General features: G+C 50.8%; 3 protein-coding genes and 1 long non-coding RNA gene across 20 annotated transcripts in view; 3 read left to right on the top strand and 1 right to left on the bottom strand.

The window, feature by feature from the left end:
* SLX4 (SLX4 structure-specific endonuclease subunit) overlaps window positions 1-5102 on the top strand; it is a 40045-nt gene extending 34943 nt beyond the window's left edge. For 2 of the 5 annotated variants that reach the window (XR_009959977.1, XR_009959973.1), the window contains exons 17-19: window positions 2497-2732; window positions 4161-4276; window positions 4984-5102. The gene's annotated coding sequence lies outside the window, so the exon portion shown is untranslated. Of the gene's footprint in view, window positions 1-2493; window positions 2733-4160; window positions 4277-4983 lie in introns of those variants that run through there. The other 3 variants (XR_009959974.1, XR_009959975.1, XR_009959976.1) reach the window with 3 other exon arrangements.
* On the bottom strand, window positions 121-5544 carry LOC134147273 (uncharacterized). Its single transcript, XR_009959979.1, has 2 exons — window positions 5400-5544; window positions 121-5261 (listed from the first exon to the last, which is right to left on the bottom strand). It is a non-coding gene; the product is annotated as an uncharacterized LOC134147273 (long non-coding RNA).
* Window positions 5545-5676: 132 nt separating this feature from the next.
* On the top strand, window positions 5677-14446 carry LOC134147270 (zinc finger protein 501-like). Of its 8 annotated transcripts, none has more exons than XM_062588255.1 (4): window positions 6061-6150; window positions 8549-8695; window positions 8831-8932; window positions 11655-13815. In XM_062588255.1, exons 3-4 carry the CDS (start codon window positions 8860-8862, stop codon window positions 12842-12844), a joined length of 1263 nt encoding a protein of 420 aa, XP_062444239.1. In that variant the 5' UTR covers window positions 6061-6150; window positions 8549-8695; window positions 8831-8859; the 3' UTR covers window positions 12845-13815. The 8 variants fall into 8 exon arrangements, with proteins under 8 accessions (XP_062444235.1, XP_062444234.1, XP_062444233.1 ...); XM_062588256.1 differs by lacking the exon at window positions 6061-6150 and adding an exon at window positions 6293-6379; XM_062588252.1 differs by lacking the exon at window positions 6061-6150 and adding an exon at window positions 6305-6379 and having other exon boundaries at window positions 7197-8695.
* A 1166-nt stretch (window positions 14447-15612) lies between these two features.
* On the top strand, window positions 15613-25815 carry HMOX2 (heme oxygenase 2). Of its 6 annotated transcripts, none has more exons than XM_062588258.1 (7): window positions 15691-15713; window positions 17133-17176; window positions 20279-20404; window positions 22249-22366; window positions 23205-23696; window positions 24781-24901; window positions 24982-25815. In XM_062588258.1, the coding sequence occupies exons 3-7, from the start codon at window positions 20322-20324 to the stop codon at window positions 25107-25109; spliced, it is 942 nt and encodes a 313-aa protein (XP_062444242.1). In that variant the 5' UTR covers window positions 15691-15713; window positions 17133-17176; window positions 20279-20321; the 3' UTR covers window positions 25110-25815. The 6 variants fall into 6 exon arrangements, with proteins under 6 accessions (XP_062444246.1, XP_062444241.1, XP_062444242.1 ...); XM_062588259.1 differs by lacking the exon at window positions 15691-15713 and adding an exon at window positions 16266-16685; XM_062588257.1 differs by lacking the exon at window positions 17133-17176 and having other exon boundaries at window positions 15614-15713.
* The last annotated feature ends 150 nt before the right edge of the window (window positions 25816-25965 follow it).

The following is a 25965-nucleotide window of genomic DNA, read 5'->3' as shown; positions in this document are numbered from 1 at the left end:
TCATAAACATTGAAACTTTCAGTCATACTTACCTGTGCTAATATGTGAAAATAAGTAAAATCCCATTCCAGCTTCTCTGCTGTATTTCTAAGCAAGACTTATATTTATGATCAAAGATACTGCAGTCAAAATATTCTTGGTTATATTTTAACCTTCAACAAACAGTGCCACACTTCAGTGCATATAAATTACAATTGTTCAACTAATAGCGCTGCAGCATAAGAAACTTCCTAGTCTGTTAAGTCACTGAAGGTGTCTCCATCCTCCTATCTCTGTCATCCTTAAGCCATGCAACTGGACAACCTTTGCCTAATGCAGAAAAATAATTTTAAACACTTGTGCTATCGGGGTTTGGAGGTAACATTTTGCAGAGGCTTGTCTTGGTGTCTTTGTGGCTGAAGTTGATGAAATGTCTTTGGTAATTCTAATGCTTCTCCCAGAAGAGGAAGAAAGATTTAAAATGTTTACAGCCCTCAAGATCACAGTGACGTATCTGACATACCCTGCAAATTATCAGAAAGAAGTTATTTGTTAACTGGCTCCATTAATCTGTAAGCAAAGGGTGTCTCTTCCAGCTAACATTGATGTTACCATCTGCCAGTGATGATTTGTTATCAGTCAGCTTGTTCTGTATATATTGCTCTGTTTTCGTAGGTTCTTAACGCAGACTCATTTCTGTTTTGGAAAATCAATTGTCTCTGTAATTATTCCTGTAATTATTTCCAACTCTGTAGTAACAGCTATGAAAAATATTTTGATATGTTTGCTTTAATGCTTCCATGGCTGTAAGAAAAGGACTTTTCAACGAAGATTTTAATTGTTTTCTAAGTTAAAAAGTAGCAAATATGTTATTGGCAATCCATAATGCTTTTGTTCTGCCAGGACACACTAGATGAGCTCTGAATGAGCCTTGGAAAACACTGCTTCTAAATGTGCTGTGGCAACCACATGATCTGTGTGGTTGACTACAGATAACATTAGGGCATGCTTTTGCAGCTACCGGCCTGTTGTTTTGTGCACTATCACATTTCCTACTTACAAAAATAATCTCGAAAGGTTTATTCTGAAAAGCTGTGCTACCTATGTTTATATAATAATCTTGCATCTGGCAAGAGAGTTATTTTTCTTGTACAAGTGCAGTTCTATGTCCACTCACTCCAGAAGTCACCCTATGTCTCTTGGCATTTCTTAACTGGATGTAATCGATCCTCCTGGTGTCCAAGACCCATGTAGGGACCAACTTAATGAAAAACATTTGAATAGTGTTAAATATAGACTGATTCACTGTTGTGCCTTCCCTTTCTACTGGGCCAACAAACCCCAAATATTAGGCTTACAGTGCTAAAGTTTAGGTACCAAAGGATTAAATACAAGAGCAGTCCTTCTTGCAGTTCTTTAAGGAGACTAAAGGTGTTCTGGAAATACATTTCAAAGGCACTTATTTGCTTTTTAGTGACAGTTTAAAACATTCCTGTATAAATTTTCTTTTAAAGACATTGCATAAAAGCTGTTTGGGTTTTTAGTGAAACAACAAAGTGACTGGGAGAGATGAAACAGTCTTCAACAAAGATGTCTCTGTGATTCAGTCACTGTCTCCCAGAGCAGGATTTCAGAGGTACCTTCAGTATTCCTCTGCCCAGGTTCCTTGTCTCTCACTATCTGGCTGCTATAGTGCCCAGGTTTTTTCTTGACCAAAATCGAGGTTCTGTCAATGGTTAAGATTCTCTGTGGTCTGCAAAGGTTTGACTTACTGACCCAGTCATCCTTTCCTCCACAGCACAGGAAAGAAATACATGTTCCCTCTGTCCAAAAAAAAAAAAAAAAAAAATCAAAGCTGCTTTGATTTTTTTTCTCTCGTAAGGTTGACCATGCTTGCTGTGATGGGCCAGACCAAAGGGCCATCTAGCCCTCATCATGGTGCCAACAGGCAGGCACTGGCTACTGGAGAGTTACAATGTCAGGCCATGGAAATCAGGGTAATAAAGTAAGAGATAAGGTCTTAATTCTCTACAGATTGGGCTGCGGTTCTCCTGGGCGATGTTCACTGGGTACCCTGCAGAGTCAACTGCACAGAGCAGTGGATGTCAGCACCCTGATCCACGCAACTGTTTCCCTCACTAGGCTGCTCTAAGAAGCTGACCTGCCTTTTATTTCAGGAGAAAACAGCCCTAAGCATTAAATGCCACGATGAAGCTCAGCAGGCAGCAGGGTTGATTGAAGCCTCCACTCCTGCTGCACAAATGCTGGGGATCGTGTCCATATTTCTGACCTGACAGTTGACAGACAGCAAGGCGTCCCTGTTTCTCAGGAGGGGTCTCTGGGGTTGCCTGCCAGCACAGAGTCTGGGAAGGCTGAGGCAAGCACTGGGTTGTGGGCACCCAGCAGCGCCCACGTGGCCGCAGGGCTGGTGTCCTGCCTCGTGCCGGGGCACTCTGGCAGCAGCATGTCGTGTCATAACCCTGTGCCTGATGCACGATATGTTCTTTCTCCCAGCAGAGACCATCTTCCCAGGGAAGCTCTGCACATGCAAACTCCTGAGATGGAGAGTTCAGGTAACTGAGGACAGGCAAGAGTGACCGCACCAATGCCCTCGCCTCCCTGACCCCGCATGTCTGCAAGCCCCCGCTCTGCCAACTGACGTTGTGAGCTCTTGCTCCTGCCACCCATCCGGCTAAGAGCGAGCAAACCTGCTGGGAACAGAGCCTGGTCCCTAGCTAGAGGTGCAGGCAGAGGTATGATGGAAAGGGAAGCAGCGTCTGGAAGAGGTGATGAGTGCGCAGATACATGCAAATGCTTGAGTGGGGGTGGGGGAGTGGACTAGATGATCTCCAGAGGTTCCTTCCACCCTCAGCCATCGCGTGATACTCAGTCCACAGTTTGTGCCTGTTTCCTGCATGGGCAGTCTCAGGCTGAGACCGGAGTTGCTCCCGCAGTGTCTGATGTCTGTCTCCTGGCAGGAACAACCCACCCCAGCAGCAGCTGCGAGGGAGCGTCATGCAGACTTCATGCTGTTTTTTTGACTCTGTTCATGGGAGCTGGAGTGAGGAGTCACCCATATGTTGCTTTGGCAAGGGGGGCTGGAGTGAGGAGTCATCCTGGCATCATAGCATGAGCTCAGACAGAGGAAGGATTTCCTCTGCTGCCCCACTCTGTGTTCCTATTATTTATTCAAGTTTGTTGCGTCCCTTCTGTGCTCTCTGGGCAATGTTGGTCTGTCTTGTTCCCTGCTGAGCAGGGAGCCGTGTGCAGTAGTCAGGGCTTAGATTTATTGGCCATATGTACTCTATACTGGGGATGCATGGGGTTAGAGCGTGGACACTTTTTGTCTTCTCCAGGGCAGTGAACGGGAGCCCTGCACCTCCTTAAAATTGGTGCCTGGGATACAGAGTGCAAAAATGCTTTCCTCCTTCATTGCCCGAAATCCTCAGTATGTACAGAGTGCAGAGAAGAGGGGAAGGAGAGCAGAAGAATATGGGCAATGTACCTTTAACTGCTTCTGCTACAGTTAATATCTCTTGCCATGAGTGATCTTTCCTTATGCATGAACCACTGTGGTGATGCCAGAGCCAGGCCTAGTCTATGAGGAGGTGAGATTTTAGAGTCCAAGGGAGAAGACAGCTGCTGGGCAGCTTTTCTTACTGTAATTTGCTAGATCTTGAAGCTTGGTGATAGATAGCTTGGGCTTGGGGGGAGCCTTAGAAACAGAGGCTGTCTGTGGGACTTGTGCTGCATTTTGCTGAAAGTTTGACTTCTGAACCTTTTTCTTTTGTTGAAGGAGGTTGTCCTTGGCTGGAAAAAAACCATCCTGCTTTGTTCAGCATTTGCACTATGAGGTGCAAGATGTTTGGGCTAGGTTTCCTGGGAGAGTCTTGCTGGGCTCTGCCATGGTCCATTCTCATGTCTCTGCCAGTTTAGAGATCACTAAGACTGAAACCAAGCCTTGCATATGTCTCTTCCCTTCCCCCTCCCCATCACGTGTGATTTATCTCAATTTCCTAGTGTGGTCAAAGCACAGTTCACAATGGAAGTGGGTCTTTCCAGCCAAGGACTTCCTTTCTGTCTGTCTGTCTAATGCATCTCCTAGCAAATGTATGGCTGGGCTTAACATCAAGGAGGTATCTTTGGAGCAAATAGTAGTAACCCAGTTCTCTTCTCCTGAGGAGGATTCTCAGTCTTAAACTGGATGTCATCTCCTGCATAGAACAAGAGGAAGAGCTGCTGGTTGCCTGTTTCAAGGGCTCTGAGGAAGAGGAGTTGCTGAATGGTCCCTGCACAGGTAAGGAGTGCGTTAGGCCATCTGGGAAAATGCGGGTCAGAGAAGTAAATACAAGACTTGCCAAAATCATATTCCCATTTGAAGAGGATATAGGAGAAGATGGCGTTTGCCTGTACGTCCGTGGCCAGTCAGAGTCTCTGAGACGAGGCAGGACAGACCTGGAGTGCGTGCTCCCCTGCAGGACATATGCAGGAATGCAGACTTGCTCACTGACAGCCAGAGGCCTACTAGCAGCTTCCAGTCATTCATTTAGTTTCTTTCTGTTGTCATTTTTGTGACTAGTTGGCATCTTCCAAGCAAAGCTTGAGCCAGACTGTGAATGTTTCCCTGACTTTTCTTAGTGCTAAAGCCAGTTCAGGCTTTGCAGTAGAGAGGAGGCTCTTGTGCTTGTCCAGGGGCTTTCTCCCTTGTGGAGCCTTTGGTAGCTCCAGGCCAGTTAGACTTCTGTGGGCTTTGGTCAGTCCTCTGTGCGATTCAGCTCCACCTTCACCTGAGGAGAGGGCTGGGGAGCGAGGCCTGGCCACGCAGCATCTGGGCATGCAGGCGAGCAAGGCCAGGCCAGGCAACACAGAGGTCCCCAGGGGCTCGGAAAAAGTACATTCGTCGTGTCTTCGGGCCTTAAACTGCACGAACGTGTTAACTCTTCTCTTTCATCTTGCTCCAGCCATTGTTGTGCCTGATGTGGTTTTGTGACGCCTGTTTTCCAGGGCACCTGAGCCGTCCTGGCTGACTCCCAGGGGAGGTCTCTGCTGTCTTGAATTGTTCGCTGAGGTTTCAGATGGGGCCTGGAGTATGAAGAACCTTTTCCCTTCTTCTGCAGGGCCAGAACTAGCTCCTCAGAAGGTGCGTGTGATCCGACACGTCGCTTCTCTCTCGCTGGGGCTTTCTGGGCAATCGTGCGGCAGCGGCGTTTCCGACCAGGGCGGGCAGTCACGTTACTTAAGTGATGAACTTACCGGAGCTTCTTATATGGCAGCAACATGCCCTGAATTTTAAAAAAAAAAACACCTCATAAAATGCCTCGTTAATGTTAAAAGGGGAGAATTGCTGCTACTAGTGTGTGAGAGGCGCCTCGTAAGGGGTGTGGGCCCCGCGGAGGGCCTGCTGCTCGGGCGCTCCTCACCCGCCAGCGATGCGTCTGCCGTCCCGGCTCATTACAGGGCGGCGACAGGAGCGAGAGGAAACCCCCAGCAGGGCGCCTCGGAGCCCGGGCCGTGGGGGAGCCGGAGGAGCCCTCGCGGCGAGCCCCGCGCCGCCGGACGCGCCGCCGCCGCCATTTTCGGCCGCCGTCGCAGGCCGCGGGCGCCGCCCGCCATTGGCCGCCGCCGTCACGTGCCGCCCCCCCCCCCCCCCCCCCCCCCCCCCCCCCCAGGAAGGCGGCGGCGGCCCGGCCCGGCTCGGCCCGGCCCGGCCCGGTCCCGCCGTTCAGCGGCGGCCGCCCCGCCTTGGCGAGCTCCCGGCCCGGCCCCGCAGGGCCCTCCCGCAGCCCCCGTGTTCAGCCCCGCTCCGCGGCCGCCCCGCTGGGGTGCTTGGAGGCACCGCGCTCGCCGAGGCGAGCCGCGCGCCTGGGGCATCCTCGGGCGGCCGAGCCGGGCCGAGCCGAGCCGAGCCGAGCCGAGCCGGGCGGCACCCGGCCGCCGCGGGGGCGGGTCGCTTTGCCCGAGACCCCAGATCCAGAAGCCCCCCCCCCCCCCCCCCGGAGAGCAGTCCGCGGCTAAACGGCGCTGCGAGCCTGCCCGCTCCCGCTTCCCCTCCGCGAGCGGGGCCTGGCGCCGAGCCGGACATGATCTCCCGCATGGAGCAGGAGGAGGCACTGTGGTTCGCCCGGGCCCGGGCCTGCCCGGGAAGGACGGTTCTGAGCAGCGCCTGTCCAGGTAAGGGCCCTGCGCGGTTGTCTGTGAAGCCATCGGTGAGAAGACGAGTTCCAGCATCCCCAGATCCTGCAGCGGGTCAGGCCGAAGTCCGCCCAGCCTGGCGTGCCGCCCCGACAGCGAGCGATACTGGATACCCGGAGAAGAGCAAACACCGTGAACGGGCGGTGGCGTTTCCCTGTGTGCTTCCTCAGCTCGGAGTCTTCTGTGGCTTCAGAAACTCCTGAGCTAGGTGTGGTGTGTTAATATTTCATAACCTTCTGTGTATTTTATTGCTGTCTGAGTCCGCGGATGTTGTAGCATCCAGGCTAACTTGCAGTGAGGAGTTCCGCTGCCGCCTTAGCTGCGCAGTGAGGAACTGCCGCCTTTGCTTTGAAGCTGCCTTCTAGTAGTGTGCTTGATGCCCATAGTTCTTGTATTGGAATAACTAGTGCGGGACAGCTCCCTGCCCACCCTCTGCAGGCTGCTTATATTCTTATAGACCTCTGTGATATGCCCTATCAGCTGTACCTTCTCTAGGCTGAACAGCCTGTTGAATCGTTCTGCATACAGAAGCTGCTCCAAATCTTGTCATCTTATGTTACTTTCCTGAATCTTTTTCCACACTATTAATATTTCTGAGTTGAGGGAGCTATCCCCACCTTGCACACTGTGTTCAGGATGTAAGCTTACCATGGATTTGAGCAGCAGGCAGAATTACATTATATTTTATCCTCTATTCTTTTCCCAACAATTTCTAACATTTGATAAGCTTCTTTTGTTTGCTCTGGAGTTGTGACTTTTATCAGTCTGTTCTAACTCCAAGACTTTGTTCCTGAAACAAGAACATCCTAGGCCCATCCTGGCCTATGTGCAAGGTATAGAGGCTTTTCCTCTCTGCAAGTCTTTATGTGCAATCAGCTTTCCTGTCATTCCCCTGTTCCCCGGTCAGTCAGCATCCAAAGGCTGCCAGGTTCTTTACATTCAGCTCCTGTCTCTCTAATTCAGAATACCAGAATCATCATCAGATGTTTCCATTTCCCCTTTCCCTCCTTTTCCACTTTATTTAGGGTTTCTTGTTCTGTGGCAGCTTAGTTTCTTCAACAGTTTTGAAGGACAAAATGTCTTTTGGGAATGACTTTGGACTCCAGACCTTGCTTCTGCGGAAACGGGTGACACCTCTGAAGAACTCCCAAGAGGTTTGTGAGGTGAGACAACCTTTTTCAAAGGTCAGGCCAGCTCTTTCCCAGTATGCCCTCTTTGGCCATATGCCCACTAACTTTATCTTATTTTGGCTTCTGTTCATTTGCTTAGAATAGCTGCTGGGCTTCCTGGTCCCTGGATCTCCTCCCAAGCCCTTTGTAAAGATGAGCATTGCATCAGACACCTCCCAGCCCCCAGCGGCAAGATACCATGTTCAGTAGCCCAGCTATGTTGTTAATTTCTGTGAACGACTCTCCTGGGATGGGCTACAGGCCCCTATAGCTCAGAACCCCATCTCATGGATTGGTTACAAGCAGGTGCCAGGGAAGGGGATGAGATAAGCGTACAGTAGTGCCTCCCCAGCACACTCTACCGTCCTCCAACAATCTGCAGCTTATTTGTGATTGCAGTGTCCAATGTTTAATAGTTCTCGTTGTTTTCTCTTTCATGAACTCTGATTTAGGTGCTGGAGACTATCACTGTGTTCTTCCCACTGCTGTGAGGTAGAGCAGAGCATCGGCCAAAACTCATGCTACTGCCAGATTCTCTTGAGAGAGAGATCCAGGCGTACAGTGACGTTCCGGCTGTGTATACTCACCCTACTTAACTGGAGCTACCACATTCCTTGTATCTCCCAAGCTTATTCATTTTGGTCAGTTCAGCCTTACCTTTCCAGTATTAGGTCTGGAGGGATTTGTCTCCCTCCAGAATGTCTAGGAGTGGCTCCCTCTCTCACCTTGTAAGAGAGAGATCACACCCTTGTGCTCTTTCCAGTCAAAATGCCTTCAGTGAGTTCTGGTCATCATGATTTTGATCAAATCCTTTATACTCAACTTGCCTAGGAGGCCAGAGAGGATAACCAGTAGCAGAAGTAACAAAAATGGTTGGGGAAGTTTCATAGATGAGAGCTTGAGCCATGGCTATAATCACTGTAATAAGAAGCTTGAAACTTCTGACCTTCCCAAAGTACAGAATACTGTACAAACTTAATTCTTTTGGACTTTGAAGGCTTCTTTAAGTGTGAAAGAAATTCTGTGCAAGTATCCAAGCTAGGGTAAGTGAAGGATATCTCTTTGGGCAGAACAGCAACACAGCAACATGTCTAGCTCCATCATCCCCTCAGTAAGTCTGACATACAGCTCAAGAGCTTCATGCCAACCTGCCACAGATGTCCTCTTCTTGTCCTGTCTTTGGATATCACCTTTCTCTTTTCCTCCAGGCCTGGATGGGAGTAACTGCAGACAAATGGAAATGCCTCCATGGTGAATAGCAAAGTTCCAGTTTCTGTTCCTCTCAAGGGACCATTTTAATGAAAACTAGCTGAGGGAAGAACTGGAATCACTGCCACACCAGACTGCTGTGAAAGGTATCTCAGGAGTTCACTGTGAAGTTGTATCATGGTGGTTTTCTATACTGATTAGAGAAAGAGGAAGATTAAATACATACAGGTGTAAGTCTGGGTGGAAATTCTAGTCTCTCCTTCCTTTATTGTCTACTTAAGGTTGAGGAGTGACTCTCCTCTTCCAAGGCATGCTCTTCCTTATTGCAACTCTGCCAGACTACTGGAAGCACCTATGCTTTGTACATCGATCCCACGGTACTGGTATGTGTTACCTGTTTGTTTTACAAGATATAGTTTTCAGAGAATCAGAAGGTGGCAATTGAATCTTTAAGTATACAAAGCATAAATGTCTACCCCACTATGGGGATAAAAATCTGGAGGTCTCCATGCCTGTGGCTTTAGTCCTCAACCTGTTCTGTACTTTTGGCCTACACATAGTCAAGAGCAAGTCATCCTTCACCCCTAGAAGTCCATAGAGTCTTTAGAGATCATCTGGAAATCTATTAGCCTGATTGACTAGTCTTAAAACTTGGATATAATGCCTCTCTTCAGAGGTATATGTTGCCATTGCTACATAAGCCCTCAGTAAGCCTGCAAAGAGTTGTATTTCTCCGCTGACAGCAAAGTTACTCTGGGGGCACTTGCTTTCAGACTGGTTGGGATTGCTCACCACACCACATTTCAGCAGTATGCTGGAAGGAGTCGCTGTTCTATGTAAATACTCAAGAAGCCTCTTGCAGGCATCTTGTCTTGGCAAAGACAAGTTGGATGCCAAACTAGCATCGGCTGTTCAATGTGGATTCACAAAAGTTTATGCTTCTGTGAGACTTCATGTGAATAAGAAGACAGGTAATTTGTTCATTTCCTATGCACTAGAAGGCAGTGATAACTATACCTGGTATTACTTCTACTGACATGCACTTTTTTCATGTTTCACATTTATTGGTTTTCCTCAATGTGTAATCTGGAACCAGCAACAAAGAATCTCCGGTGGGCTTGACCCTTGAACCCATATTTCACCGATAGTACCTTTCACAATGGATTTGTTCTGTGCTGATGGAAACAGAAAGTTACTTTTCTTCTGCTCTGAGATGGGCATAAGCCTCTCCAGGTGCCCTGCATGTCTCATGCTTTAGGGCCTATGTCGTCTCTGTGCATTTTCTCTCTCTGTCTGTCCAATACTTGCAGCACAAGTCAAAGCATAAAGGTTGCATCTTTTGTAATTCAAGTAACCTTTGCTTAATGAGACGGTTCTTTATGGCCCTTCTCTGACTTTCAGCTCAACTTTTAATAACACTTCCAGCTATAGTATCCTGGGAGAGTAGCTGTCTTTCCTTTCAAGCATTACTACTTCTTTATTTCTAATGCTGTGGGAGCTGGCTGGCTATGTTCTGCTTGTTGAGTTTGCTCTATATGTTACGGTGAATCTTTTGACAGGGCAGGAGGTCCTCTATGGGGAAGCCTACAAAAACAAGAGAGAATGTTATAGAGCCCAGCATGACCTCAACCTTCAGAGGCTCCTGTCCCCCAAACCTGGGCAGGAGACTAGTATTAAAACTTCCTAGACTTTCCACTAGCTCTATATGAATCCCATTTGCTGAGATATTGCTATTTCTACACAGAGTATTCTCCCACCTCTGCCATTTCTAGAGCCCTAGAAGGAGAGCCCTAGACAACTCATCCCTCTGTAGAAGTGTTTTTAGGTTTTCCTCGTCCTCTTAATATCCAGGTTACCAGTGTTATTTGAGGTGTCTTGGAACCATTTGACTGGCACATGTTTCAAACAATCCTTCCCTTCCTCCTTTCTCTTGAAAAGCTGTTTTCTCCAAGCTCATCAGCATGGGTCTCACAGTTTTCTGTTCTCTTACCGAACAACAGTCTTGCACTTAGTTCCTGATATCAGCCCTCACCATACAAGAGATCGTCTGTTTTTTCTGCATGCTTCAAATATCCCTCTTCTTGCAATGTGCAAATGTGCAAAGCCAGTGCAGAGAGCCCTCACACCCTGAGCCAGGCAGCCTGATCAGGTGCAGGGCTGACAGCCACGGCCTGCTCAGTGGTCCTGAGCACCTTCTGTCCATCTTTTAGATAGAGCAGTGCTGCCCACACATCGGGAGCGGGCTCTGTGCCGATGAGTCCTTCCAGGAGGAAGAGCATGTCCGTCTTTACATGATCTTCACTGTCGTTATTTAGGATGCCTGGTCTGCACTGAAGAAGACTTTGTACCTCTCTATCATCTGTTTTAACTGAGAATCTGATTCAGCAAAGGAACAGAGGTGTAATATGCTTGTCCTGCCCCACAAGCCATCCTTCCTTATGTACAGGCACTGCCTTAACAGTCTCTTTGAGTTACAAGCTTTGACCTTGTTTGTGGAAGGCAGGAGTCCTTATCAGGGATCATCTGTGATGTCAAAAGGAGGGGACCTAAAAGCAGAATTGGCTGCTTTTCCGGCAGGAGCTCAAGGCTTGCTTCGTGGCTTCATGCTGTTTGTGGCAAAGTCAGTAACAATCTGGACTGACCGCTGTGGAGCGGGGGCTGCGCGTTGTTCGCTGTTTGTGTCCTTAGAGGGTAAAACTGCAACTCCCCTTCTCCCTATCTTCCCTTCTTCCTGTAGTGCTAACAATGCTGCTCCGGCTTGCTGGCAGAGGCCACCTGAATTTCTCTTAGGACTATTTGTACTTCATTAGTCATCAGCAAACAGTCTTGTAAGTATCAAAATGGGGAGCCAGAGCCGAAATTTTACTGTAGTTTTGACTTGACAAATTAATAAAATTAATTTTGGTAGCCTCCAGTTGTTACAAAGCATGCAGAGCTCTTTCCAGGGCTTGTTCCTGTAACACTGCAAAATACCCTGAAAAGGAGGGAAATATCAGGAGTTTTTATACTTAATATCAGTCTACTGATTTAGAATTTATCCGTTTTTGATCTCCCCTGCACAGTTTCCTGCCCATAACTCCTCTCTGGATTCTTATTTAATTGCAGCTGAGGATGGGATTGTGAGCAAGAAAGAGGAAAATCCCCAGCAGGGCATTCCTCGGCCAGTGGAGCCAGAAGATTTACTATCAGGACTCTCCAAGGAGAACAGTTCCCAGAGTCCTGAACAGGATCCAGTTCACCCACGCAGGTCGGAAACGGTTCAGAGAACTCCCCTGGGGAAGAGGCAAAGCAGAGTGACACTACGTGGAAAAAGTTTCAGGAGGCTGCCAGACACGAGCCAGCAGAGAAATCCTGCTGCAGGGAGGCTGACAATATGTGGAGACTGTGGGAAGAGCTTCCGGGTGAGCTCCAACCTGGTCCAGCACCAGAGAATCCACACCGGGGAGAAACCCTTTGGCTGTGCCGAGTGCGGGGAGAGCTTCCGGCAGCGATCGCATCTCATCCAGCACCAGAGAATCCACACGGGGGAGAGACCCTACGAGTGCTCAGAGTGTGGAAAAAGCTTCAGCATGAGCTCGAAGTTGATCCGGCACCAGATAACCCACACCGGGGAGAAGCCCTACAAGTGTGCCGAGTGCGGAAAGAGCTTCTCTGGGAACTCGCAGCTGGTCCAGCACCAGCGAGTGCACACGGGGGAGAAACCATTCGAGTGTAGCGACTGTGGGAAGAGCTTCAGCGTTAGCTCAGCCCTGACGCGACACCAGAGGGTCCACACAGGGGAGAAGCCATACGAGTGTGTGGCGTGCGGCAAGAGCTTCAGCCAGAGCTCTGAGCTTATGAAGCATCAGCGGGTCCACACAGGGGAGAAGCCGTACGAGTGCTCTGAGTGTGGAAAGAGCTTCACGGTGAGTTCTGCCCTCATCCAGCACCGGCGGTTCCACATGGGCGAGCGCCCCTATGGTTGCACCGAGTGTGGAAAGAGCTTCACTGTGAGCTCCCACCTCATCCAGCACCGCCGCTTCCACACGGGCGAGCGCCCCTACGAGTGCGCTGAGTGTGGGAAGAGCTTCCTGTGGAGGTCAGCCCTGCTCCGGCACCACAGGGTCCACACTGGGGAGCGGCCCTATGCCTGCGCTGACTGCGGGGACAGCTTTCGGCAGAGTGCCCACCTCATCCAGCACCGGCGGATCCACACTGGGGAGCGCCCCTACGCCTGTGCCAGTTGTGGGAAGGGCTTCACCGTGAGCTCTGCGCTCCTCCGGCACCAGCAGATCCACAGGGGAGAGGAGCCCTAGGAGGGGTGAGTGTGGGGAGCAGTTATGTCCGATACCCTGCGAGCATCCCAGGGAAAGTGAAGCCCAGGGTCTCTCTCCTTTCAGTCTAATAACCACCCTGCTTTTGGAGGGTGAAAGCAATTTCTTTTTAGGAGAATGAGTCCTGAAAGGTAGAGATGGAAGAAGAGGCGAGTTGGTGCAAGAAGCTGAATTGAGAGTCTGGAGAAGAGTGTGTGACAAAGCAGAGGAAGGAGGTGGTGTTCAGAGGAGTGGCTCATGGGAGAGGGAGAGGAGTGAAGTAGTTTGAAAAGGCTGGAAGATGTTTGGTGTATTTAAGAGAAGGGAAATATTTTGCCTTTTCTCTGTGCATACAGTGTTTCAAACCATTTACAGAGGAAACTAAATGAACCATCTGAGAGCATGCAAAGCACTAATTAGAAAAATGAAAGCTCTTGCATTCCCTTCCTGCTACTGCTTTGTTTAGAAGCTCTGAGTTACTACTCCAGGCTGTGGTCTGCGCCTGTAGCACAGAGAAGCTGTAAGCCTGGTGCGCCTCAACTCCCTGTTGCTGTTTGCCCGCCTGAGCCGTGTCCCAGCGCGCAGCAGAGTCCTGCACGGTGGGCTGCATTCACAGGCCATCGGTCTGAGGCCTTAGTCCACCCCTCTGGGGAGCGGTGGTGGCAATTGCTGCGCAAGCATGTAATACTTGATGCCTGCCTTGGTAGTGGCCAGAGGCCTCTCTGGGAACTGCGTCTGCACAGCTACTGAATTTGTGCTACTCCTGTTCACTGGGTTTCTGCTTGGAGAAGCCAGCCTCTTTCTCCGGAAACCGTGCGGACGGGCTTCCTGGTGTTAAAGGTTTGAGGATCATTTTTGTTTTTCCATGTGGGAATTGAATGTTCCTTCTGAAAACACTGGGAGTAAGAAGTGAATTGTATGTTAATGAGACTTAATTATTTCTAAAATGTCCAAATAAAACCTTTTAAAAAATAGCATCTCCCCCATTTTTCCCAGCTGTTCTGCCACTACAAGCAGAACTTTGTGTAGTTCTTTTCACTCAGCAGCAGTGCTTGACCTCTCTGTAGCCTTTGGACATTGATGCTTTTGAACATCAGCAACCGGGGCACAGTCAGGAACATTGCCTTATACAAGGTGCTGCTTGGTACCGAGCAGGGCTCAGTGTACTGCCTGAATTCCTGAGCCTCGGGGTGAGAGTTTAGCAGGAGCCGAACGCAAAGTAGTTTATGGCTCTGCTTCCTGCACAGTACTCCCTAATCCCTCCTCGCAAGAGACTCTTGTATTGATGGAGGAAGTTGCATGATACCAGGTGATGGGTTTGAGCTGCAGTATCGCTCTCCTCACACCGGAGATACCTAATTTATTCTTAGGAACTCACCACGGTAGCCAGCCCCCTGCAGCTTAGCGCTTTCTGTGGTTTCAGGCTGGCTGGTGAACTGCTGTCCAGTCTAGAAACCCGCCAGCACCAGCCGAGAGCACGAGGTCTGCCAGGCTTGGCCTGGGCAGCACTATGCCTGGGCGCAAGGGGCACCAGGGAGTTGTGCTCGTGGTTTTACTTTTCTGCAGTATGCTCTTTTCCTATGCAGGTATCTCTGCCTCAGGACTAAACCATCTCTCCCTGGTGCTCTGCTGACCCACTTCCTCAGCGCTTCTCCTCAAAGGTTCTGGCTCTGTACCTAAAGCCACTGGACCTCAGCCTCTGGAGTCTCACTGTATAGTCACCCACTTGTCTGCGTGCAGCCTGTCACGTATGTGATGTTACTGGCCAGGACACCTGCCTGTTTTGTTAGGATCTGAAAATCCACTAGTGTGTTTGATAAAACCCTCTGCCCCGCACGCACTGCATCCATCAGAGCAGAGCACGGACGACTTTCTCCTGCCTCCAGACTTACTACTGGCTCGTGTGCCCCGAGCTGAATCCTAACCGTAGAACAGTTTTACATTTCTTGTGGAGCAAATTAACCTCACACAGGGGTAGAGCAAGCGCCGCCAAGGAGCCGCTCAGCGCCTCGCCGCTCCTGCTGCTTTCCCACAGAGTGAGCAATGAAATAGCTCCAGATTGATTAGGGAATTGAGATGCCTCCTCAGATCTACCAACAGTACAGGCAGACTAAAGGGTTACACAGGCAACACGTACACGTGATGGCAGAAAAATGATTCAGCGGTGCCTGCGGCCGCTGGATATACAGGCAGGAAATTACAGCGGGGAAGGGGGAAATGTGAGGCCTGAATCTGAGTTCCGAAGCACAGCCAGGCCACAGACGAGCAGGAACTGAAGCTTCGCACGCCAAGCAAAGCGTGCGGCAAAACCTTCACAACATCCTCCTCGTTCTCCCGGGCTCATCCCAGTTCCGGCCCTAATGATGGACGCTGGGTGCATTTCGCTGCCGAGCTGAGGCCAGGGCAGCTCCGAGCGCAGCCCCCAGCGAGGCGGCGTACGTCCGTGCCGTGAGCCGCAGCGCTGAGGCGAGCTGGGCGACGGCGGTGCGTACACCCAGCGCGCCGAGCCCCCGGCCCCGCTCGCCGCCGGCCGCGGTCCCACTGCGGCGGCCGGAAGCGCCCCCGGCGCCGCGGCCTCCCGCGGGCCCGGCCACACCAGGCCGCGCCGCGCCCCTGCGCCTGCGCGGTGCCACGCGCCGGCCGCCCCGGGGCGGGGCCCGCAGCAGCGGCCGCGCCGCCATTGGCCGAAGGCGGGGCGGGGCGGGGCCGAGCGCTCCTGTGTGACGTCCAGGCCGCCTCCCCCAGTCGCGGTGGCCGGCGCGTGGCGGCGGTGGGTGCTGATTCGCCGCGTCGCCACCGCCTCCTGCATAAATTACCGGCAGCCGGCGGGGCCTTTGTCTCGCGCTGTGGGGCAGAGCGCGCGCGGCGGCCGGTGAGTGCGCGCGGCGGCCGCGGGGGGGGGGGCAGGGCCGCGCATGGTGGGGCCGCCGGGGCGCGCCTGGGCTCCCGGGGCGGGCGGCCGGGAGCCGAGGGCCGCCGCGCTCCCCGCCCGCCTCTTGGACGGCGCTGGCGCGCGGCGCGGCTCGGGCCGCGGGGCCTCCCCGTCCCTTCGCGCCGCTCCGCGGGCTCCCGGCCGCGCGGCGGGTGAGCGCTGAGGAAGCGCGTCGAGGCGGCTGCCCGTCACCGGCGGCTTCGCGGGAAGGGCGCTCGGGCCGTCGAGGGCGGGAGCCCCGCGTTGCGGCCCCGCGCTGGCCCGGGGGGGCCGCTCGGGTCCCAGCCCTTGTCCCAGCCGAGCTCCGTGAAGCGCCGGGGAGGCGGCGGTCCCCGAGGCCGCCTGCCGTCGCCGCTCGCTCCAGCGTCCGGTGAAACAACCGCCTTGTCCAAGCCCGGCCGCGCCCGGCGCCGCGCGACAGCGGGCGGCTGCGGGCGCCTGTCCGTGGCCCTGCTCGGGGGCGGCGGGGCCCGGGCGGCTGCCCCCTCCCCTCCCCGCCGCGCCGTGCCCAGCCCCTGGGCTCCCCGGTACGTCCCCGGGTGTTGGCGGCTCCCCGCGGAGCCAGCCCCGACTGACTAACCCGTGCTAGCCGGCGTGAGAAAACAGACCTCTAGACTGACCCCTAGACCAGAAATAGGTGCGTGAGACTTGAGGTACTAGGTATGTTTGTGCCCTGTCTGGACAGGGCAAGTCTTGAGTTCACCTAGGGTTGAAGGCGAACGAGCAGCGTCAGGGAAAACGCACTAACCTGCGCTGGGGTGTTGGTTTCCAGCAGCAGCCAGTGCCACCTATTCCAGGGGGAGGAGGGGATGTGAAGCTCTACTAATGTTATTGCTGAGCTGCACTTGCGATAGCTCTTGAAGCTGTTAAGCCTGGAGATCTGGATTTTGTCTCTGCTGCAGGGATGTTGGGGTAGGTCTAGCTGTGTGCTGCTACTTGTGTGGCTTATACTCTAACCCTTGCAAAGCTAATGCCTTGAGGTATCATGCTAGTGTAATAGCAAGCATGAACCCTATACTGGGCAGGCGTTCTGTGAATTACTGAGCTGCTGAGAGTGCCCAGGCAGAGCTGGCACTTGCAATCTGTGGCTTCCCTGCTGCATCAGTGTCTCCTTTTATGCCCTTCAAAAAGCTAGGGATTATTGGAGTATCTCAGACTTCCTGTACTGAAAAGTGCAGCTATTCACCTCAAATGCAAAGTTGTGCAAGCATGCATAAGGAAAACTAACTGCTGACTGGATGAGAATGGGGTAGTTCCTAGGAGGGCTTGAAGACTATTGCTAGCAAAGTTTGTAGTGCTGAGCTGTTGGTAACAAGCCTCTGCTCCGTTTCTCTAGCTTTGCTGTCTTGACTCTTTTAGATGTTGGATTCCTCCTGTGCAGAGTGCTGTCGGGGACTGGAGAGGTATGTGTTTACTCTGAACGTCAGCCAGGATCTTGATGAGCAGAGTGCCTCGTAGCAAACATGGTGATGTTCCAGCCTATGAAGCAAAGGCAGGCAGCAGCATGAACCTCCCTTTCAGTGCATAGGACACTATGTCTTTCAGAAGAGCAGATACCCCAAGAAACCAGTGTTCTGACCAGTGATCGTCTTGGGATTTCAGTTGCTAGTTTTCAAATAAAAGCAATAGTCTATAGTGGTGTGAGAGTTCTAGTACTTTTTGATTCCCTTCCTCCAAGTTTTTATGCCACATCCTAATACTGAAAAGATTTTGACTTGTCTCTTGAATTCACAGCTCCTCAGGGAGATATCTGTACTGGAGACTATCAGGAAAAATCTTAGCTTCTATGTTCTTGTTTATGTTGTCTTAACCTCAGGCTATAGCAGCTGATATCATCACTGCTGCACGTACTGCTGTAGAGAAGATGTCAAGCTGAGCCTTCTCCCCTCCTTTACTACCTCCCCTCTCTTCCTCCCTCTTCCCCTTCCCCCGCCAAAAAAAAACCACCCTGAGACATGCAAGTCAGTGTGCATCAGTCCTTAAATGAGACTTTGCCTGCTACCCGCCTTCCACTGCTACTTGGGCAATAACTCACTGTTCTGATCAATAGTAGCTCTATAGAGCTAATAGCTTTAGATACTTCTCCATCATAAGCCCTGTATGGAGCTTTGTGCTGCATGTTCTAGTGAGTGCTGCTAAACACGGATGTGCTGAGACATGGTTCTTGGACATAGGCCTGAAGGCTCTAAGGAGTAAGCTGCAGGCCTAGTGTCTTGCACCAAGATGACTTCAGGAGCCATGCTATGTATGTTTGGCCACTGGGAGCCGATAACAGTTGTTGCTCTTAATTACTGCAGTTTCTGAGGCTTGATGTGAATTCATTTGTGTTGGATATATACTCTACCTGTGTGCCCCCTCCAAGGGATGTGCAATGCCCTTCATGGCTATAATCTTGCTGCTCGTCTGTATCTGTGGCAGTAGCACGCCCTACCTCCGGGATCCCAGCTCTCTGGGAGTATGAGACAAATCAGAACTAGTTCATCTAGTTTAAGTTTGGAATTGGCATCTCTTGAGCAGAGCCAGGCCAGAAGTAAGCTGAAGAGAAAGCCAGGTGTTATGAAGCCCTGTATGCCTGTGGTGGTAGAAGCCTGGCTGCCTTGCTGTGCTGCAGGGCAAGCCAGCTGCTCCCAGTTGTGCCCATGGCAGACTTCTCCTTGAACCTGAGCAGGTCATTTAGCTTCTCTACTTCCTTCCCCCCACCCCACCCCCCAGGATGGGTGTTTTCTGATAGTGGAAGCTTGACTGAAGGTGTGTAGTATGTGGAGGTAGCTACTGTTTGCTGACCCAGTAGCTATTCTAAACACTTGCTGTTCTAGAGCTGGTGGATGATCAGAGATGGTATAGCACCTAAGCTTGATTTCCTCAAAAATCTCTGTCTTTCTCCTTGTGTGTCTGTATCTGCTGGCTTTGTAGGGATGTATGGTGGGGTGGTACAGCTGTCACATCTATTGAATCTTGCTGCTGAACTGGGCTAGCTCATGAGATAATGTTTTAGTCCTGTGAGGTCCTCATCAGTGCTCCCATTTGAGGGAGGCTGCTACATTACCAGGGAGAAGGTGTCACCTGTGATCATGTGCTCCCAAAACTGGGTGCTGGGCTCTGAGTCAGAGGGACTAGCTGTACTGCGCTGAGGGATGTGTGCTTTTGGCACTCCAGGCCTTTCTCTGCAGGGCCCTTCTCTGCAGGAGGGTTGAGGGCAGTGAGTGTGGCTGGAAAACAAAGAGGATTAGAAACCCTGACACGAAGAACTGGAGGGCAGTTAATTTATAACTGGAGCTCTTCTGTGTTAGTGCATTGTAAGCTGGGAGGCAGCAACTGATCTGCCAGCTGTGGCTTCATGTGAGCTAGCTTGGCATGTTGTCAGCTCCTTATCTTGTTTACTGTTCTCTCAGCCTCCAAGCACAGGCTGAGCAGTGCATCTGCAGATGCAGCCCACCTGGGGAGACTTGAATCAGGGGGAGCACGAGGGACAGCTGCTTTAGAGCAAGCATGTTCTGAAGCATCAGCCAGAAGCTCTGTTCTGTGCTTACCTGGCAAGCTTGCCTGTAAGTTGGTGATGTTGCTCAACACAAAGCTGATTACTGGCTCCATTTTATAGATGTGATTGCTGGATTTATGGCTTAACCAGGGGATCCACCTGGTATAAGCCAGGTGTCTTGCTCCTGGATCTGGGAGCTTCTTGTGCCTCCTGCCACATCTGAGGAGGTTTTTCCTTTTGGATTGTTAGGGAAGATCCCAGTTACTTCTGGGGTTTAAAGTAAAATCTGTTAGGGAGGAAAAGTGTTTGAGAGGTGGTAGCAGGAGCGTTCTCTGCAGCTCACTCAGTTCAGATGGCAGTATCTGCCTTGTCTTCTCGTGGAGTACAGCCCAGGAAAGGCAGAGTTGTAGAATCTGCCCCTGCTTTGCAATTTCCTCTTCAAGTACATGGTTGTAGGAGAGACTCTGCTTTCTCCTAGGAGCTATCTGCCTTCAGAGCTTAACTTGCCTAATTCACTGCTGCATCTTTCTGGGGAGGCTCCCTACTGCTGCAGAAGTAATGCTGATTGAAATGGCATCTCTGGAGCAAAGGTGCTCCTCTTTGCAGTTATTCTTCTTCCAGTCTAACACTGGAGGAGAGAGTTGGCAGCACCAATGGAAAGCAGCTTGCTCAGCTTCAGTGCAGATTACTAACATGGGAGTCTCAGGCCCTCTTCAGCCAGGGCCTGTCCTGAAGGGAAACCTAATTCAGACTGCTTCATGTATTGTAGGTCTCCTCTGAAGTTAATATTTTGTGAGGTGGGTGTTAGTGTTGTGAGATTCTTCTGGAATAGATGAGTTGGATAAGCAAGACTGCTCACTTGCAAGTGCTTTGGTGTACAGTGAGGATGGCAGAGGACTGCTCCTTGCTACCCTGTGTGGTGATGCAACTCTGAGGCTCTCTTAGACTGCTCTGCACTTCCTACCCATCTAATCCCCCTGTTAAGGTAGCTTTCCCTCTAAGATTCCTATTTAATTTTGCCTTTCAGGTTGCCTAGTCTGCAGCACTGAGCTGGCTGGGGCTGGGGAGCCATGTCATCAGTTATGGAGGGCTCGGAGGGGGGAGAAGAAGGGGAGAACTTACACTATGAGGAAACAGAAGATGACAATGTCAGGTGAGTCCTGCTGGCCCTGTCCTACAACATGGCCCAGATCCTGTCCTGGGCAAGACAGGGAAGTCCCTGGGCAAGAGAGTAAACCTTTACCTCATCTGCAAAGGAGTGAATGACTATAATAGGTGACTGAAATGGGTGTGTTGTCAAATCAAGTTCCTGTGTATTAAAGTCCACAGGAAAGGTGGGAGGGATGGGAAAGAAGTGTCTGGCTGAGACTAACAACAGGGAGTTGCTTCTCAGTCTGTGCCATTGAATTCACGTTTCAGAAATGCTTTGACTACTTGACAGTTGTGTTTATCCCTTCCTGGCCAAGGTGAACCAGCCTTTTATGGCTTACTGGACAGTGCATCATGTGATAGCAGCTCCTTATTTTGAAAGATGACTCCGGAGGTGAACTCTGCTCTGGTGAGCTGCGTCACTTGCCTTTGCAGAACACCCAAAGGTTTATGCAAGAATCTCTTCCCAGATACTAGTTTAAAAGACAAATTCAAACACTGGTAAAATCAAGTTCTATAATCTTCTTTCTCATTTATGTCTCTCTGTAACCCCTCTGTAGTGTGTGTGGGATTGAATTGAAAGGTGGATGTGGAACGGCTTGCATAAGCTGAGACAAGAACCTGTCTGGCTGGGCCTTGGGCTGCTCAGCACTTGAGGGGAATGTGTAGTTCCATCTGTTCCTACAGAGACTGGAACTGATGCTCTAACGTGATGTCCTAAAGAACACAGTTATTTCACATTCTTCAAAGGTACAAGAACTGTTCAATTTTCCATCCATACAGTGAATAATGGTGTGCAGGTGAACATGATGTACTTGTGCTTTCCCATTCACTCACTGAAACATGCTCTAAAAGCAAAAGTTTCAGACTTGAAAACGGGTGAGAGTAGGGTCCTTCTCAAAACACTTAGGCTAGCTGATTTCTGTTTGATTTAACAGGCTCAACTTCATGAGAAGTGACACTTGCTTCTCCTGTCATATTCAGGTTTTCTCTAACCTGATGGTAGCATGAGTCTAGAGTGTTCAAAGTCCAATTTTACAATTAATATGAACACACCAAACCAGTTGAAAGAGCTATGTAAGCTGCACTGGACACAATCTCATGTGAATGTAGATGTTGGTAACTCTGTGCCAAACTCCAGGTAGGTGCAGTGGCTGTCTAAGATCAAAGGTCTTAGATGGAGAACTTGTAGAAATCTCCCAAAGCTGTGTAATTTAGGACAAAAGCTTTTCAAAGATGCCCTGTTTCATTGTTTGGATTCCATCTCTCCCCAGCAGTTGACTGTCCTTGATAACCTGATTGTAAAAGCCAAGGTCTTGCCTGTGTGTGCACCTGCTCCTATGTGAGCCTTTCTCCCTCTCCAAGATGAGTGCCAGCAAGGCTCCTGTGCCCTTTACAGCTGCCCCTGTGGTGGTTCTTGATATGATCAAGGTCTCCTTTGATGTTATTGTTGCTGCTTGCATGGATGAGTGGCAAAAGTAATGGTCCCAGGATCAAAGGATCCTTGGTAATTACTTCAGCATCGTGCATCTGAGCCCATGCTAAGCACCAAGCCTCTTAAAATGGCAAGTCTGGCCATGCATGGTTGGTTCTCTGTGTGCATGAGAAGCCTCTGAGTGCTGCTGTCCTGCTGTTTCTTCCTGATGGTGCCAGTTCTAGCCTGTGGGCCTGGCCTTATCTTTCCCTGAGAGCTTCTGGCAACAATGTCAGGTGCCTGGGACAGGCTGCCTGCCCCTGTGTGCTCCAGACTGCCTGAGATTGAGAACACGGGGTTCTCATAGCACAGCAGGGACAAACTCAGTGCTGTGTGTGGAAGTTTGCATCAGTGGAGATCTGTTTTGCCTGCAGTCCCACCGACCTCTCCGAGCTGCTGAAGGAAGGGACAAAGGAATCCCATGATCGTGCAGAGAATACTCAGTTTGTCAAAGACTTCCTGAAAGGACGGATCAAAAAGGAGCTTTTCAAGGTGAGTGCTGCTCTGCTTTCTTGGCAGAGAAGCTCTTTACTGATACATCTGGTGACTGATGCAGACTGAAGGCCTATGGAAGCTGAGCACCACTGACTTGTGTTTGTTGAGGGTGGGTTTCTAGTAGTCAAAACTCATCAAGGGATCCCATCTAGTGTGTCCTACAGCTGAGAACCAGATGCTGAGGAACATGCTGGGCCTACCACAAGTTTGTTTTTAGATATAGGTGCTAGGCTTCTGGCCACACATCTACTGACTGCTCAAGGACAAGCAGCTGTGGCTGCTGCAAGGGTACTGATGACATGGGCAGTCTCAAAGGGATAAAATCTTGGCTGGCCTATGGTGCCAATTCCATCCCCTGGAGATTGGTCTTGCTTTCACAGGTGTCAGGTCACATTGTTATTTCTTATGTATGGGAGAGATGGGATTTTGGGGTCTGAGCAGTGCTGCCTGATCCTGAAGGTCTTAGCCCATATGCAGCAGTAGTTGCCTGTGGCAGTAGGGTATTGGTGCTTCTTGTATCTCCTGTGAGAAGTCAGTCCCTGTGCCCTGCCCAAGCTGATAGAAGGCACAGAGCTTGTAGTCAGCAATGTTAGACCAGTAATCTTCAGCCCATGCTCTGGAGGCAACTTTATAATAAAGCTAGGCAGAAAAGAACCTCTGGTCCTTCAGGCAATACAGGTTTGGTATGGAGTCTCCAGGCTGGTGTTGTGCAGAGCCTTGGGGTTTCCTCTGTGTGGACCCAAACTCCATACTGGGAAGGACGTCACAAGGTGCAGAAGGCCTGATGTGCAGATCGAGTGAGTAACTTCTCATGTTAGCTGTGCTTTGTCCGTAGCTTGCTACTGTGGCGCTCTACTACACGTACTCTGCTCTGGAAGAGGAAATGGATCGCAACAAAGACAACCCCGTCTTTGCCCCTCTGTATTTCCCTCAAGAACTCTACCGGAGAGAAGCATTGGTCAAAGACATGGAGTATTTCTATGGAGAAGACTGGAAAGAGAAGATCCAGTGTTCAGAAGCAACTAAGAATTATGTGGACAGAATCCATCATGTGGGACAGCATGAGCCAGAGCTGCTAGTGGCCCATGCTTACACACGCTACATGGGGGACCTCTCAGGTGGCCAGGTGCTGAAGAAGGTAGCCCAGAGGGCCCTGAAGCTGCCCAGTACTGAGGAAGGGATCCAGTTCTACATGTTTGAAAACATTTCCAATGCACAACAGTTCAAGCAGCTCTACAGAGCAAGGATGAATGCTCTAGACTTGGACAAGAACACTAAGGAAAGGATTGTGGAAGAGGCCAACAGGGCTTTCAGATTTAACATGCAGGTACTAAATCCCTTGAGTCACTATACCTGTGTAGGTGCTGATGCCTTCAGCTTTGCACCAGCTCCTGGGCACAGGTTAATGCAGTCAGACTGCTTGTCTGGGAAGTCTTTTGGGTCTGAGACCACCAGGGTCCCCTCCACTGGGGGGCAGCAGGATTCTGCTGTTGTCTTGTGTGGGACTGGTCTGAATAGCTCTTTCCTTTGCTGCCTTCTGGACACCTGACAAGTATTGGGTAGAAATTCCTCCCCATGCATCAATGCTGTGCCTGAGCCTTTGATTAGGACTAAATGGAGACATCTTGGACTATAAAATTTCCATGGGCTAGGTGACTCTAAAGCAGTGGCAAGAGCAGAGCTCTCACTTTGGGACAGTTTTAGGCTAAATGCCTGCTCTTGTGCTGTCATCTTAACATTGCCCCTTCCTGGTGATAGTATAACTCCTGTCTCACCTGGCAGTCAGAGTTTTTTGGCCAATGGGCAAAAACGTCTGTAGCCCGTGGCCTCTGTTCCTTCCCCCATTGCTCATCTTGCATGAAATGACTGAGCTGTACCCTGCCCTGGGAAGAGGGGCACAGTCTGTCACTGGACTGAAGTTTTAATCTGTGCCTCTAGCAGGTTTCTGGTTTAAGCTGGTCAGAAAGCGATGGGGGTGTAGCAGGCCTCTTTGTGTCAGGAGCCTTACCGAAGTCCCTGGCAGTGGAGCTGGAGCGGGGCTGCTCTGAACAGCAGCAGTGGCTTCCTAGAGAAGGTCTGGCAGCAGGGAGAGGAGAGCTCACTGCCTCATCTTGCATCCGCAGCACGCTAGAAGGCAAGCTGTGGGGTCGTGCCATGTCTCCCTGCTGGGCACAGAGGTCTGACCTGAGGTGCTCTTGGTATGGGCTGGGCCTTTGCAGAGCCATAGCATGTGCTAGATCTCACCAAGTGTCTGCCTGCAAGGCTTTCTGAAATGGAAGCAGATGTTCTGCTTGCTATCTGGGTGGCTGGAGGTAGAAATGACTCTCTTCCTGTTCTCCAGATATTCCACTGATCTTGGTGAAAGCTGTACGGCTTTGCCTGCCTCACGCACTCACTGTGACCACTTACAGGTTTTTGATGAATTGGACAAGATTGGCATGTCACTAATGGAAGAAGCCCAAGATGGAGGCGTCCCAGTCCATGATGGAAAAGGAGACCTACGTAAATGCCCTTACTATGCAGACAAACTAGGTAGGTTTGGGGCAATGACAGAGTTGCCAATCCTTTGCTCTATCTATACTGCAGCACTAATGGCACTCTCTGTGTTCTAGCTGGCAAGGCAGGACCTGGCTGTCCCTATCATGCTGCCATGGCGTTGGCAAAGCAGCCCATAGTGCAGCTGATCCTTGCAGCTTGTGTTGCTGTGGCAGCAGGAGTTGCAGCATGGTACGTAATGTGATGGGAAGAACAGTCTGCAGCTCTAGATGGTGGCGAAAGGAGAGATGCACCCTGTTCTTCTTCAGACTGTTCCCTTGCTACTGGTGGAGTTGACTGCAGGGTGCAAGTAAGACAATAAACAGAATCCGGAGGGACTGTCCAGGACTTTCTGCACACCAGCAATGCAAGCACTGTATTGTAATGTCTTAGCTAACTAGGGTACAGGATTGAGTGGGCATGAGAACTCCAAGTCAGCACTACTCTGTTTAGACTGGGGCAACTTTTAAGGCTACATATGTTGTGTCCTGTACTGGCAAAGGCTTCACATGCTTGGCTTTCCATCTCCTTCCTGGAAGTGGTCTCCATAGGGAGTTTTGTGCCCTGGACTGCAACCCAGGGAGGTGTCATCAGTCTTCTCGGTGTAGAGCACTCAGTTTCTTATCATGAGAAACTGGGGGAGATACTGTGATGATACAGTGGCTATGCCACAAGGCTGTTAGTTCAGAGAGGGAATGTATTGCTTGCTCTGGTGTCCTGGGGACCAACTGTAACTTGTGCTGGGGGAAGGACTCTGCCCTCTTACAGGATGGTTAGAGGGAGGGCTGTTCTCCCTGGATGAGGAGACAGGACCAAATGTGTGGGTGGGGTATGAAGGTGACATGTTTATTGTACAATGTTGATCTTGCTGAAGCCTTGACTGGAATAAAAAGTTGCTATGCTGCAGCAGGGGAAGGCCAAAAGTGCATCATTATGTGGAAGAAAACAAGGCACCTGTGCCCTGGCATGGGCACACATGGGGGCTCTGGAAGGCTGGAGAGGCAGGATGATGGATTAAAAGATTCCCACGCTGTTCTACTCATCCTCTTCGGACTTCCCTT

The sequence above is a fragment of the Rhea pennata genome, chromosome 15 (genome assembly GCF_028389875.1).
Source record: "Rhea pennata isolate bPtePen1 chromosome 15, bPtePen1.pri, whole genome shotgun sequence".
NCBI classification, from domain to species: domain Eukaryota; kingdom Metazoa; phylum Chordata; class Aves; order Rheiformes; family Rheidae; genus Rhea; species Rhea pennata.
Note: the sequence above shows the minus strand (reverse complement) of the source record. Positions and strands in the feature narration are given on the sequence as shown.

What these genes read in the sequence shown, in the direction of transcription:
- LOC134147270 (XM_062588251.1), top strand. Translation starts at nt 6,060, where the DNA reads ATGATCTCCCGCATGGAGCAGGAGGAGGCACTGTGGTTCGCCCGGGCC. An exon ending in TCTGAGCAGCGCCTGTCCAG is followed by an intron (nt 6,151 to 11,654) that starts GTAAGGGCCCTG and finishes ATTTAATTGCAG; the next exon opens with CTGAGGATGGGATTGTGAGC.
- HMOX2 (XM_062588257.1), top strand. Translation starts at nt 20,322, where the DNA reads ATGTCATCAGTTATGGAGGGCTCGGAGGGGGGAGAAGAAGGGGAGAAC. An exon ending in ACAGAAGATGACAATGTCAG is followed by an intron (nt 20,405 to 22,248) that starts GTGAGTCCTGCT and finishes TTTTGCCTGCAG; the next exon opens with TCCCACCGACCTCTCCGAGC. An exon ending in TCAAAAAGGAGCTTTTCAAG is followed by an intron (nt 22,367 to 23,204) that starts GTGAGTGCTGCT and finishes CTTTGTCCGTAG; the next exon opens with CTTGCTACTGTGGCGCTCTA.